Raw genomic sequence first — 14,812 nt, 5'->3', positions numbered from 1 at the left:
CCTGAAGCCCACAGACCCCGATCAAGACCCTGAGTGCGGAGCGGACGCGAAGCAAGGGGAAGCTGTCCCGAGGTGAGCGCCCCCGCTGGCCCACACTTAGGGCGGCCCTGAGAGACATGGGGCCCAACTCAAGTTTCTGCGGAGAAATGCGGGCCTCTCGGAGGGTCAGTGATTCGCCCAAAGGCAGCCAGGCCGGGCTCCCAGCCCCAGGGGCCTCCCTGCACCCAGAGCTGCCTCCTAAGGGAGACTGGGCCACAGAGGAAGGTACTCACTCCATCCTTTGGCCCCCGAGTCCGACCCCACCACCCCCGCCCCCCTGACCTGTGGGTTTAACCAGAGTCCAGACGGGCGATGGTCCCTGAAATGACAGCACAGTTCGTTATTTTTATCTCCAGTTTATTTTTTTAGACTAAGAGCAGAGTATGAAAGTCACAGCCAAAGCACTTGAAAAAGGCCCGGAGGATGGGTAGGGCCACAGAGGGTGGGCAGGGCAAGGTCATGGGGTTTGGGTCCCGGCTCAGGGCTGGACGGGAGGGGGCGTTGTTGTCACACGGTCTCCAAAAGTGTCTGTGCGTTGCATAGGTCTTGTCTTCACAGAAGACACAAGAGGGGCCAGGGGGTCCCCCTGTGGGGGCCTAGCCTGGTGGGGAAGGGGTCTGAAGCTGGAAGGAGACGTCCAGGAAGGTCAGGGAGTTAAGGAGGGGGAGGGAGTCTGTCCGTCTGTACATTATATATAGAGATATAGCGTCTGTACATGCCTGCTGGAACCCCGGTGCCCACCCCGTGTCACCCTTGTCCACCGCCCGCCCCCCCAGGGGTGTCTACTTGTAAACTTGGATTCAATCCAAACCACAGTCCTGGGCGCGGGAGTGGGAGGAGGAGGACGTGCTTATTGCTGTAAACAGGGGAGCGGGGCAGTGGGCCACCCCTCGCCCATCTAGTCCCCTCCCGGTGTTCCGCCCCTAGAAGAGAATGACGGGGGGTGCCTCCCACGCTGGGGTCTGCTCTCTCTGGGGCAAATTTGTCTCTGGTGGTGACAACAGGGGAGGGTACCAGGGGTCGGAGAAAGGTACCAGAGCCACAAGGCCACTCGGGACCCGTGGCTGTCCCTGCGTCTGGTCCGCTACAGGGCCCTACGTGGGGAGAGAGGGGGCAAACGGGGCGGGCTCAGATGTGTGGCGCAGACCGCACTGCCAGCCATCGGAGGAGGGGTCGAGGCCCCACAGCGAGGCTTCCCTGGGAGAGGCCAAAGTCTCCCTGCCCTTCCCCAGCCCCGCGTGTCCCCGCCAAGGGAGGGGGCAGAGCTAGGAAGCCAAGAGCGTCATGAGGAAGAAGGCGATGCCCACCGCCAGGGGCAGGTGCTCCCGCTTGGGGCTGGTCCCGCTGATGCTCTTCTCAAGCTTGGGCACCTGCGGACTCTCTCCCTCAAAGTCTTCTGTGGGCAGACGGACAGAGAGCGCGGTGAGCGCCGGGCTGCGCGCGCGGGCGGGGCACGCGGCGGCGGCGGCGGCGGCGGCGGCGGCGGCGGCGGGGCGGAGCCGGGACGTGGCCACCCACGGGGCCGGGCGGGGCGAGAGGGCGGGGCGAGCGGGCGGGCCGCGCCCCGGGAAGGCATGCGGGGCGAGCAGGCACGGGGGCTGCGGTCCCAGCAGCGGCCACCAGAGGCGCTGCGCAGACTCACCCAGCACGTTGATCCTCACATGGGGGCCCATGGTGAACGGGGGGAGGGTGGGGGCCGGCTTCTGCCCGGAGTGCGGTGCTGCGGGGCGGGGTGCGGGTGGGAGAGAGGAGGGGAGCGTCAGGGCCAGGACCCCCCCACCCCGCCGCTACAGCTGGGGAGCGAGTCCCCGCTCGGGGGCCCCCCCGCCCCGCCCCCGGGAGCCCGGGGAGCCCCGAAGCGGGAGGCGAGGGCGCGCTGGCGGCCGGCGGCGGCACTCACTGGCGGCGCAGCAGACGAACACCTTCATCCTCAGGCACTTCCAGTGCGGGCCGTGCGCGGGCGTGGCTGCGGGCGAGACGGGGCCTCAGCTGCGTCCGCCGCGTCCCGCCCCTCCGCGCCGCCCCCTGCCCGGCTCCCGGGCCCGCGGACGCGAGTCGCGTGGCTACGCCGCCGGCCCGGGCAGCCCCCGCGGTCCCAGCCCTCGAGAAGCCCCGTCCCTCCTGCAACGTCCCTCGGGGACGCGGTGACCCCGCGACCCAAACTTCGGGCCGCCCCCAACCCTCCCCGCGTCTCAGACGCAGCAGGAGCCGCAGCCTGCAGCCCGCCCGCCCCACGCGGCGTCCCGGGGTGTCTCGCGCCCCGCGACGCGGACCACGTGGCAGCCACGTGGCCCGCCCCAGCCCCTGCGGACCCCACGCCCTGGCCGGACGCTGACTCTCGCCTTTAGGCCCACCCCACCGCCCCAAATCCCTGACACTCGCCGTCAGGCCCAGGCCCATCCCCCTAATCCCGGGCCCTGCCGACCGCCCCCCAACCCCCGGCCGGACTGACACTCGCCGTCAGGCCCGCACCCCCACATACGTGGCCCCTGGGGACCTCATCCCAAGGCCCTCACGCACTTTTTCCCCGCCCTGCCCAGCCCAGCCCAGCGAGCTCCCCGAGCCCCCGGCCCCAGGGCCCCACCCCCTGGGCATCTCCCAGAGACTTTCCTTACGCCCCTTCCCCGGACTCCACCCCTTGGTCGCCTCCCTGGTCCGCTCTCTAGGCTCCGCCCCTTGCCCCACCCCTTGGTCGTATCCCAGGTCCGCTCTCGGCTCCGCCCCTGGCCACACCCCCTGGCCGTCTCCCAGGCCCGCTCTTTAGGCCCCGCCCTGGTCCCACCCCCTGGCCCACCCCGACGCCCTCCGGCCCCGCCCCGGCCCTCCGGCCCCGCCCCCGGCCCCGCCCCGGCCGTCACTCACAGATGTAGTAGTACTCCTGGCCGGCGTGGAACTCGTAGCCCAGCGAGAAGGCGCTGTAGCGCTGGAACTTCTCCGAGAACTTGATGGGGCTGTGCGGGGCGTGCGGGCGGTTGCACTCCCAGCGCTTGAAGCCTTGGCTGGCGTTGCAGGTGCGGTAGCCGGCGCGGCTCACCATGTACAGCACGTACTGCTCCGCCCCGCCCCCGGGGCCCGGGCCCGCCCCGGGGCCCACCCCCGAGCTGTTGTAGTGGGGGCAGTAAATATCCAGATAATCGTTCACGTTCACCTGCACCGTGTAGCCCTCTCGCCGCAGGCTGCGGGGGAGAGGAAGCGGGTCAGAGAGAAGAAACCCCACGCCAACCCCCGTCCCACGCCGCCGCTCGGCACAGCTTCCCTAGGGCCTTCGCAGCCTCTCGGCGTTTCTCCGGAGCCGCCTCTCTTCTCAGAGCCTGTCCCCGTCCCCGTCCCCAGGGCCCTAGCGCCACCAGGCCCACGCCACCTGCCCACGCCCACGCCCGGTGCTGTCCTCCTCCCGGCGGCCGCCAGAGGGCAGCAACGGCGCAGGGAAGCCCGGCCTGCCTCCTACGGCGAAGGGGGACGTGCGCTTTGGTTGCCACAGAAACGGCACAGGCCCCAGCGACTCCCAGACCCGGGCCCGGATTTCCTCTGCCCATCCCCCACAATCCTCCAATTGCGGGGGGGGGGGGAGTGGTCGGGGACTGGAAGGGAAGGGGGGAGTGGGTGGGATCCCTTCCCAGAGATGCGCACCTCTCCCGCATGCTTCCCTGCCGTGGCCAGCGCACCCCCGAGGCCAGTCGGCCAGGACCTGACCTCACAGACGCAGGTGTGGACGCTTCGCGCATATCCACGCCTAAGTGCCCGTGGCGCGCACACAGACACACGCACCGCCCGCGCGGGAGGCACACACCTGGGGGAGCCAGGCTGCCTGTGTGTTGGGCTCGCACGCAGGACTGGTTGACCCCAGACATCTCAAGCTCTCTTCCTGCGCCCACCCTCCCCACCCCTGCGCCCCCCCTCCCCACCCCTGCGCCCCCCCAGACACACACACACACACACACACAGACACATACGCGCGCGCGCGCGGCGCACATGCCCTCTCTGCGCTATTCCTGGCAATCAAGGTCCCCAGTAACTGAGACAACAGAACTGGGAGCAGGGACTCCACAGCAAGGCCCCACGCGGTAGCATGCCCACCGGCCCAAACTTCCATCTCTCTACACCGTCCTCCTCAACCACTGGCCCTGAGTGGTGCTCGCGGAGAAGTGGGCAGAGTGCCCGGGCAAGATGGCTGAGCCCCTACTTCCTTGATTCTTCTATGGGGACACAGGAGCAGACGCTGGGTCCCTCGTAATCCCCACCTGCCTAGCCAGCCGTCATCAAAGTGTTGGTCTTAATGCCCTGGGAGGGGGTGCGGGAATGGGAAAAACATCCGAATGGAGAAAGAAACTCAAGAGAAGTAGGGGGGAGTTTCCCCCAATTTCTTTAGGGTAGGAATCCACACATCCCTCCAGAGAGAGGAGAACATGGTGGGCACAGAGGGCCCGGGGCACTTGGCAGCATGTCATACCACAGGGGTCTCTCAGCCCTGGGAACTCCCTGAGGGGAGGGACTGGCTTCTCCGGTCACCAAGCACCTCCCAGTTCCACAAATAGTCATTAGATCCATTAGGGAAACAAGCTCGGAGGCCTCTGAATCGGGCGGAGCTTTGAGGGTCCCTCCCCACCTAACCAGACTTGCTTGGCCTGGCCTGTGCCACCCCCTCCCCAAGCGCTCCCTTCCAAGCCTGGCAGGGAGCAGAGAGGTGAGAGCTGGTGCCTGGGCACTTCAGTGGGAATGGGCACAGCCTTCTTGAGTCATCAGGAATGCCACCAGTCCCACCTGGTTCCCACGGGAGTGATGGGTCACTTAGGCCCCTCCCTGGCCCTGGCACTCAGGTGGGCAGGAGTCTCGGCCTGGGGCACTGGGAGCAGGAAAACGGGTTAGACCAGGCCGGGTTCTGGCGCCACCTGGGTTTGCCTCTCTATCCCCAGCTTCCAAGTCTACTGTTCCTCCCCCATAGGCTTTGAGGAGGGGGCCACCAGTGATAGGGGGCTGGGCCCAAAGCCGCAGCCCAGCCACCCTGGGACCTCTGTCCTTGAGCCTCACCTAGGTTTCCAGCCCTGCTGTGAAAGGACCCTTCCCTGGGACACTGCCCAGCTCCCCCTAGAACACAGCCTATCCCAGGAAGGAGTAAACCAAGGCCAGGGTCACTGGGACAGGTGACCTCAGTTTCCTCGACAGGGTGGGGACTGGCCTTACAGAGAGGCCTGTGGGTGAGCACCAGTGAAGAGAAGACATCTTCTACCTCTCCCTGGGCTGGGTGGCAGGAGGAGTCCCTGAAATGCCCCCCAAGCTGGGCATGTGGGAGGAAGTGCGGCTTGTGGCATGGCTGTGGGCAACTGGAGTCTGACGGGCAGGGGACTGGGTGTCCCCAGTCACAACTCCTGGGAGACCCCAGTGAGGTGTCTCCTAGGCTCGGGCACTGTCAACGCATCTATCATCCTCCCCGTCCCAGCAGTGCCACTAGGCCGCGCAATGGCCTGCGGCTCACTCCCCCTCTAGGGCTGCAGCTCCCCATCCGCGGGGGTGTGGGAGGCAGCTGGGGGTAGGGGTGTGCCTGCCCCTCCGAGCTGTTCACTCTTCTTCCTCCCTTCCTCCCCTCCTGGCCTCAGCGTCTCTCGCAGAAAGGCAAGTGTTGACACACCCCACCAGGAGGGGGTGCACCCTCACCCCGTTATTTCGTCTCTCGGGCTCTCACCGCCTCCGGGGCGCATTCCGACCCTTCTCCGTCACTCCTTCGGTGCCCCGCCGGCTCGCGCCTGGGGGGGTGGGCGGCGGGGGAGCAGGGAAGGAGCAAACCTCTCCCCGCGGGGCAATTAGGGGCAGGTAAACAGGGTGCCTAACAAGACCAGGGAGTAGGGAAGGCATCCCGAGGGGCCCTGAACTTGCTTAATCCCTGCCCCCACCCCTAGAAGCCGGGATGCGGAGGAGCGATGGCAAGACACCGACCCGGGCTCCCTCCCCTCTAGCGCGCGGCCCCGAGGCGGCGCGCCGCTCGCTCCAGCAGGCGAGGCCGGACCACGTGCGCGCGGCGTGGGGCCCGCGCGCCCGGCTGGCGGTGGGTGGGTGGCGGGAACGTTCGCGGGGCGGCGCGTGCACGCGGACACCCCCGCACCTTGAGCGCCCCGCCCCGCTGGGTCTCGCCGGCCCTGGCCCGGGCCCGGGCTTCTCCCGCCGGCGTCGCGTGGGGGGGAGGCAGCGCGCCCCACGTCCCCGCCCCCTCCCTGCGACAGCGGCGGGCGGCGGCGGAGGTTTATTGATCTGCAGCGGCGGCGAGGAGCGAGAGACCCGCCGAGAGCGAGCCACAAGCGGAGTGAGAGCAGACGCGCGCGGCCAGAGGGGACGCTACCAGACCCGGGTCCCCGAGAGGGGACAGGGCGAGACAGCGAAAGAGGGGGGCCCAGAATCGGAGAGAGAGAGGACCGGAATGGGAACGGAGGGAGGCGCGGAGAAAGGGAGAGAGGAGGGGGCCGAGCGCGGGGGCCCCCAGACAGCGGAGCCCGAGCCGGCTGTCGGGGGCGGGCAAGGGGGTGCGGGCAGAGCCTCGGCGGCGGGGAGAACGCGCGCAGGGGAAAGACCAGCGGGACCTAGTACAGCCTCAATAAACCTTGGCTGAAAGAACGCGTGAGTGAGAGCGAGACCAGCCGCAGAAACGTTTCCGAGAGAAAGAGGTAGGGAGCCGGCTGGAGAAGATGCTGCCGACGCTTCCAGAGTTAGGGGTGAATAACAGCGCCTTGCTCCCTTCTGCAAAGCAAGGAAGCACAGGGCCGGGGGGCATGCGTGTGGCCATCAGCCGGTCCTCCCACCCCCACCCCAAATTCAATTCCAGGCTCAGGGGACCCCTCCATCGACCTCACATTTTCCTCCTTTCCTCCAGGATAGTACCCCCCATCCCTAGTCCGGGCCAGGTTGGGAACTGGTCTCTCCAATTACAGCGGATCAGACGGAGGGCCCGAGTGGGGGGGGGCGAGGGGCGAGACCACGACCGCTGTGCGGGGCACTGCCCCCAGGTCTGTCAAAGGAGGCCTCTGCACGTGTCCCACCAGCACCCTCCCACGTGACCCCGGGAGGCGGGGTCGCAAGACCCTCTCCACGTGACCCCAAGGGGCAGAGACCCTCAGCACGTGACAGGGGGTGGGAGCCCGGCGCCCAGCTCACGTGACGGGGGGAGGGGGCGCGGGAGCCTGTGGCTCGGCCCGGCCCCGCCCCCAGCTCCCTGGCCCTCTCCACTCCCGGCTCCGGAGCACGTCGCTCTCACGATTTATGGGGCCGCGGCTGCCGCAGTGAGGGAGCCGGGGAGCCCGGGCGCAGCGGCAACAAAGGCCGAGGAAGCGAGGCGGGGGCGGCGGCGTCCTCCCAGCCGGGTGCGCGCCCCCTCCCACCTCTGCCGGTCCAGACCTGCGGGGGAGCGGGGAAGACAGAAAGGAGGCTCCCGGAACCGGGCTCCGCCACCCCCTCCCAGGGCTTTCACCTGAGCCCAGGTGTATGCGGGGGAGGGGAACCTGATCAACAACATCCCCCCCCCCCCCTCAGGCCGTTCCCGCATACCCCCGGCTCCGGCGTCCCCTAAGAACGCGGGGTTGCCCAGAGGGTGGTGGGAACCTGGGACCCCTCACCTGCGTACTCTCCACTCCCCGCCAGACTCTAGCGGGGAGGGGGGAGGCGGACGTGTGAGTCTGGGGGAGGGGGACGAGCTAGATAGAACGGGGAGTCAGCCCCCAGCACCCCCCGGAGTTCTTCGAGTCCCGCTCCCGGGGTGGGGGGAGGGGCCTCATCCCCACCCCCGAGGTTTCCATGGGAAGCGAGAGGGGGGCGTCGTTGGCTCATCCCCACCCCCAGTCTGACACTCGGGCGCGAGCAGGGAGAGAGGGGGAGGCGCGGAGCCCCAAACAACAAAGAGCGGAGCGGCGAGCGGCAGCCCCTCCCCCGGGAGACTGGGGGTCGCGGCCGCCCGGCCCTCCCGGCCCCCTCCCCTGGGGCCTCTCCAGTTGCTCCCGAGTCGCCCCCCAGGGTGGGGAGCCAGAGGCAGTGCCGCCGCCGCCGCCGCCTGGGCAGGTGTGACAGTGACCCCCGCGTCCCTAGGGATGCCCCCAACACACAGACACACACGGAGGCACGGCGGGGAGGAGAAGACAAGGGCAGCGAGGACTGAGCAAATGAGGACCCGGCCCCGCAGCCGGCACCCAGCCGCCGCGCCACACACCCCGGGAAACCACACGGCCGCCCTGACACCCGCCCAGACCGCGGCGGCGCCGGCAGCCACCCCAGCCCAGACGCGGCCGGCCACGCGGACGGCGACCGCAGCCCCCTCCCCGCCCCGCCGCCCGCTCCCACCCCCAGACGATCGCCGACGCAGACACACAAATCACACACTCAGACACACACGCACACTGACAGCCGCGCACGCCCGCTCACACTTGGAGCCACACGCCGTCCCCAGGCCGGGCGTGTGTGTGCGTGTGTGACACGCCGACATCTGCCTGCCTCTCTCCGGTTCGCCGGTGGCCCACGTTCCCATCCCCACCTAGCAGCACCTCCAGGACCCCAGCCGCGGCGACCCAGCCCCGGCTCACCCGCGCCTGGCGTTTCCCCACAACCAGGGCAGGCCATTCGGCTACGTCCTGAGGAGGCGCCGGGCCGGACTCCCTGCCCTGCCCCGGACCCCACTTTTAAAAGCGGGAGTCCTAGACAGAACCCCTCGAAAGCCTCAGCGCTGAAAACAGGTCATCCCTGGCCGCCCCCCCCCCGGTGCGATGGCCCAGCACGGCTGAAGGGGGCGAAGATGGGGGACTGTGCGAGGGGAGCTCGTCCAGCGGCGGGCGCGGAGAGAGGGCAAGGCGGGGTGCGGTGTCCCCCGAGCAGCCTCCTCCGCACGGCCCAAGTCCTCCTTCCGAGACCTCAACAGCCCCTTTCAGACCACCCCCCCCGCGAGTTTCACAGCCGCCCACGGCGTGTGCCCCTCTCCCTCGTTCCCAGCCCCCAGCCGTGCCTCCCAGGACCCCCACCCCCGGTGCCCTCAGGACTTCCCGGGCCCACCGGCTCCCCTCCCTCGCAGACGCGGGACGCTCTGGGCTCCCCGGGCCCCGACTCACTGCTGGTTGGAGCTGTTCCAGTATACCGCATGCCGGTTTCCCAGCGCCCCCCCGGGCCCCTGGGCCAGCAGCGGCAGCAGCGGCACGGGCACGAGCAGCAGCAGCAGCAGCAGCGGAGCCGCCGCCATCCCCGGAGCCGCCGCCGCCGCCGCCCCCCCCCGACTGAGCCCCGCGCTCCCGGCTTCTCGCCTCCCAGCTCCCTGCTGCCGCCGCCGCCGCCGCCGCCGCCGGCCCCCAAGCCTTAGGCCACGCCCCCAGCCCTTCCCTCCGCCCTCCGGGCGCGCCCCCGAAGCCCCGCCCCAGGCGCGCTCCCGCCTGACCCGGCCCCGCCCCGCTCGGACCCGGAGCGCGCGGCACTGGGGAGATGGGGACCGCGCTGCCCCGTCGGGAACGACCGGCGCGCGCCTCCTCGCTCCCTCTTAGGTTTACTTTTTGCGCGGGTCTCCGGCCTTCTGCTGCCCAGTCTCGAGCTCCCTGGAGAAGGACTGGGGGGCCCAGACCGGGGTCTCCATCTTCTGGGAGCACATCCACCCGGGGGATGGGGCGAGGGAGATTCGGAAAGGAGCTGGGGGTCCAGGACAGCTTCATAAGTAGAACTAGGCCCCTTCCCACCCCTTCCTTCTGAGCAGTCCGCCCTCCGCTGGGTCCATGGCCTTCTTCCCGAGTGAAGGAGGAGGCCGCTGGGCTGCAGGGCGGAGAGGCCGCAGTGGGCACCAAGGGCGTGAAAGCCACGGCCTGAAGCCCCCAGCGCCACACGAAGCTTGTCTCGGAGGAGGGAGAGGGGCTTGGGCCTTAGAATGTCCCTAGTGCGTGTTCTGGAAGGGCCCAGAGGGGCGTCCGTCAGCTTGCTTGCCGCCTGACACTCTCACTGACATTGTCCCCACAGTGATGCCCAAGCACAGACGTCACACACACACATTCGCCAGAACAGAGAGACACAGCCCTGGACACGGACGTTTACACACACGCACGCCCTAGCCGACACTCACACCACCAGAGATCCACAGACACATGGACCGTGGGAGCACACCCCAGACCGTGCCCAGGCAGGGATGCGCGCATGGGCCCACGGGCCCCCAGAAAGCCACAGCTCCTTGCTCTCCTCAGGTCCCTTCTTTGCCCAGGAAGTAAACTTTGAGGGAAAGGGTCTGGGATCCAGACATAGGGGGTGCCCAGCCGTCATCTCTTCTCTCTTGGAGAGGCTTGGATGGGAATGACCGGGTCTCAGACCAGGTTCCCACAGTCCACACCCCAGCGACCTGCGCCCAGGGAGACTGTTATGATGCTCTTTTCTCCTTTACTTCAGGAGGGAAGACAGGCAGATCCCCTCCATCTGCTGGTTCTTGGCGGGGCAGGGGTCCCCGCACAAGTCAGCCTCAGGGGCTGCGGTGGGGGTGGGGGGAGAGTGCCATCCAGCACGGGCCTCATGCCCAGCTTCTGCCAGGCAAAAGCAGTCTCCATCCTCCCGCAGCTCCCCTCCACCCCAGGAGATCTCCTCTCCCTTCTCGGGAGCCAGAAAATAAATTGGGCCCCTTGGGGTGGGAATGGGGGACTTTGCAAACAGCTCTCTCTTTCCCCAGACTCTGCACCCCCAGGGAGATTTGTTTCTCCCGAATGATGCTAACATGCTCTACTCCAGGTACCCCAGGTCCCAGGCTCCCCCTCCGCCCCCCACGCTCCCTGTGGGGCCAAGGGAGGCTTCTCTTTGTAGGGCCCACAGTGGGCAGAGGGCTGTCCATTTTTGTATGGATGGAAGCTTGCTGGTTTGGTCTAGGAGTTCAGACTTCATTTTATTTATTTTTTTAAGATTTTATTTATTTATTTGACAGAGATCACAAAGAGGCAGAGCAGGAAGCAGAGAGAGAGGGGAAGCAGGCTCCCCGCTAAGCAGAGAGCCCGATGCGGGGCTCGATCCCAGGACCCTGAGATTATGACCTGAGCCGAAGGCAAAGGCTCAACCCACTGAGCCACCCAGGCGCCCACAGATTTCATTTTAGAAGCCTTAAATCCCTCTTTGTAGAATGTGGGTCCCCCTTATGGATGTGAGTCTTTTTCTACGGGACTCAGATACTCCTGTCTAGAAACAAGAATTCCCATACCCACTCCCCATAACTGACCCTTTCTCCTTAGACTCTGGAGCCCTTTCCCTAGGATTTAAGCAGGTCTGTTGGGTTTTTAAGCTCTGAGACACTCTCTATAGAGCCCAGGGCCTGTCCATGGGATCCGGTGCTCCATGCGGACCTCTGGCCAAACCAGTCTCTGACTGATGTGGGCTTTTGTGTGTTTTAGGATAAGTACCCTCTATGTGGACCCAGTCTTTGGGGTGCTTCTCTTTGTAAGTAGTGCCTCCGTGCTGTTTCCGTCAGCAGGAGGTGGCCCTGTTTGTCTCCCTACCTTGGTGAAGGAGTTTGAGGTGATGGCACTCTTTACCTGCTCCGCGGCTGACTCCTTTGTGCCACACACAAGCTGCTCGACTAAGTGGGGTGACAGGGGGTGTGGCCTTCCAGTCCAGCTGCGGTGGGGTGACAGGGGGTATGGCCTTCCAGTCCAGCTGCGGTGGGGTGACAGGGGGTATGGCCTTCCAGTCCAGCTGCGGTGGGGTGACAGGGGGTATGGCCTTCCAGTCCAGCTGCGGTGGGGTGACAGGGGGTATGGCCTTCCAGTCCAGCTGCGGTGTGGTGACAGGGGGTATGGCCTTCCAGTCCAGCTGCGGTGGGGTGACAGGGGGTATGGCCTTCCAGTCCAGCTGTGGTGCACAGGCCTGCCTGGAGGCCGCTCTGGGGACTGGGTCTCTGGGTGTATGATCACGGCCACTTCTGCACACCCGGGATCCGATCTGAAGCCTAGGCCTCTTTTTGTGGCATCTGGGTCCTCAGTGGGTTCTAGGCCTCTGTGTAGAACTGTCACTCAACTTTTTCTCAACAGTGACCCTCAGTTAGATGTTTGTTTGTTTGTTCATATGTATTTATTTATTTAAAATATTTTATTTGTTTATTTCACAGGCACAGGTCACAAGCAGGCAGAGAGACAGGCGGGGGGGCGGGTAGCAGGGAGCCCAATGCGGGGCTTGATCCCAGGACCCTGAGACCATGACCTGAGCCGAAGGCAGACGCTTAAGGACTCAGCCATCCAGGTGCCCCAAGATGTATATATTTTTTAAAAAGGTTTATTTATTCCTTTCATGAGAGAGTGAGAACAAGCACGAGGCGGGGAGGTGAAAGGGAGAGAGTCTCCAGCAGAGACCCCGATCTCACAACCCTGAGGTCATGACCTGAGCTGAAAGCAAGAGTCAGACCCTGGGGGGCTCCATCGGCTGGGCATCAGCCTTTGGCTCAGGTCATGACCTCAGGGTCCTGGGATCGAGCCCCGCATCGGGCCCCCTGCTCCGCGGGGGGCTGCTTCTCCCTCTCCCTCTGCATGCCGCTCCCCCTTTGTGTGCCTCTCTCTGTGTGAAATAAATAAATAAAACCTAAAACCCTAAAAAACCTAAAAAAAAAAAACCCTAAAACCTAAAAAAAAAGAGTGGGACACTTAACCGGCAGATCCACCCAGGCGCTCCAAGATGTATGTTTCCCCAGAGAGCACACACGTGTGCACACACACACTCACATGTACCCAGAACAGTAATGGTCATGACACAATAGCCTTACTACAGAGGACACGCTCTGAGATTTTTCTTCTCTTCTAGTCTTAAAATTTCTTTAAAATAGAAGGTGGCCCATAAAATGGAGACCCATAAAATGTCTTCTTGATTTCACCACCCCATAGGCTCACAAGTCGTGGTTTGGCTGTGGCGTCTAAGGCCCGGGCCCGGATGGACACCAGAGCACTCGGGTCTCCACGCCAGGACCCTCCTGACCACTGGCCCGCTGCGGGCCACTCGCATGGGCCCCTGGGCAAGGTGCGGAGCCTGGGAACGGTTCCCTTGGAGCAGGTGGCTGCCTCCCCCGCGCACACGCGTGCCCAGGCCTTCCTCTCGCAGGCCCCTTGCTTGTTTGTTCAATGAATTGAACAATGAATTGTTTATCTGCCTCTGGGGTGTGTGGGGTCCTCTCCCTGGGGCTGGCCCTCCCTCTAGGGCCTCAGGCCTCTTCTCTCTTACCTGTGGGTTCTGCCTGCCTCTCCCGCTGGCCCTCAGTCTCGCATGTGCTCCTCTGGTTGCCATGCTTTCTCCAGGGACACAGAATTCAGACCCTTGGGAGCCCTGTGACATGGTGCCCCAGGCCCACCTGTCTCGGGGCCGCGGAAGCAGGGAGCGGACCAGGTAGGGGACAGAGGGAGTCCCAGGACATGGGGTGGCAAACCCAGAGCTGAGATGTTTTCAATAAATCATGGAGGCTGGGGCCTGGGGGAGGGGAGTCCAGCAGGGAAGGGGGGGCCGCAGATAAACAATTCATTGAACAAACAAGCAAGCGAGTGCTGAGGACCAGGACGATGCGTGTGTCTGCCGACTCTGCCGTGTTGTCCGCAGGGCTGTGTGACACGCAGTGTCCTGAGTTGTCGTGGGGCCACACACACACACACACACACACACGCCTGCCCTGGGACGCATGCACCGCTGTGTGTCCAGGACGCAGGAAACCAGGATGCTAGGCTCAGTGGGCTGGTTGGGGGCAGGGGGACGGGGAGAGCCTCCGACTCTTGTCACCATTCTCCTCACACCCTGCCTCCTCTTACGAACCCCGCAAGCTGCCCGGCCTGAAGTGTGGGGGCATCTCTGGGCTGCTGTGAGAGGTGCGTGTGGGTCCTCTGCACGTGCTGCCAGAGAAGCCGAGAGGGAGGTTGTGTGGCTTAGCAGGGACAGGAGGGGCTGGGGGTTGAATTCCAGGTCCACCGCTCTTCAGGTCACCGCACTTGTGACTGCCTCCTCGTCAGTAAAGCAGGGAGAGCGGCACCTTCTCCCGGAGCTCCCTGTGGCGAGGTTAGGACCCGTGTCCCGGAAGCACTTGGCACAGCGCTTAGGACCCATGATTTCATGCGGGCCTCTCACTATTTATTTATTTATTCATTTATTTGACAGAGAGATCACAAGGAGGCAGAGAGGCAGGCAGAGAGAGAGGAGGGGAAGCAGTCTCCCCGCTGAGCAGAGAGCCCGATGCGGGACTCGATCCCAGGACCCCGGGATCATGACCTGAGCTGAAGGCAGAGGCTTTAACCCACTGAGCCACCCAGGTGCCCTATTTATTTATTTTTAAGGAGTTTATTTATTTATTTGAGAGAGAGAGAGAGAGAGAGAATACGGTGGGGGGGAGGGGCAGAAGAAGAGAGAGAAACAGGCTCCCTGCTGAGTAGGGGCCCAGTGGATGCTGCGAGGCTCCATCTCAGGATCCCCGAACCATGACCCCAGCTGAAGACAGATGCCCAACCCACTGAGCCACCTAGGTGCCCTATTTATTTATTTATTTAAAAGATTTTATTTGGCAGAGACAGAGAAAGAGGGAACACAAATGGAAGTAGGGGAGGGAAAAGCAGACTCCCGCTGAGTAGGGAGCCAGATGCAGGGCTCAATCCCAGGACCCTGAGGTCATGACCTGAGCTGAAGGCAGACACTAAACAACGGAGCCACCCAGGTGCCCATTTATTTATTTATTTATTTATTAAGATTTTATTTATTTATTTGACAGAGAGAGAGAGATCCCAAGTAGGCAGAGAGGCAGGCAGAGAGAGAGGGGGAAGCAGGCTCCCTGCCAAGCAGAGAG

At 64.9% G+C, this 14,812-nt stretch overlaps 1 protein-coding gene across 2 annotated transcripts; it reads right to left on the bottom strand.

The window, feature by feature from the left end:
* Positions 1-379: 379 nt before the first annotated feature.
* EFNA3 (ephrin A3) lies at positions 380-9,241 on the bottom strand. 2 transcript variants are annotated; one of them, XM_044266473.1, is made up of 5 exons: positions 9,114-9,241; positions 2,902-3,215; positions 1,940-2,005; positions 1,682-1,759; positions 380-1,435 (listed from the first exon to the last, which is right to left on the bottom strand). In XM_044266473.1, the coding sequence occupies exons 1-5, from the start codon at positions 9,239-9,241 to the stop codon at positions 1,305-1,307; spliced, it is 717 nt and encodes a 238-aa protein (XP_044122408.1). In that variant the 3' UTR covers positions 380-1,304. The 2 variants fall into 2 exon arrangements, with proteins under 2 accessions (XP_044122408.1, XP_044122409.1); XM_044266474.1 differs by lacking the exon at positions 1,682-1,759.
* Positions 9,242-14,812: the final 5,571 nt, after the last annotated feature.

This window comes from Neovison vison, chromosome 10 (assembly GCF_020171115.1).
Source record: "Neovison vison isolate M4711 chromosome 10, ASM_NN_V1, whole genome shotgun sequence".
NCBI classification, from domain to species: domain Eukaryota; kingdom Metazoa; phylum Chordata; class Mammalia; order Carnivora; family Mustelidae; genus Neogale; species Neogale vison.
The sequence above is the reverse complement of the archived record's forward strand: the minus strand, read 5'-3'. Positions and strand labels throughout refer to the sequence as shown.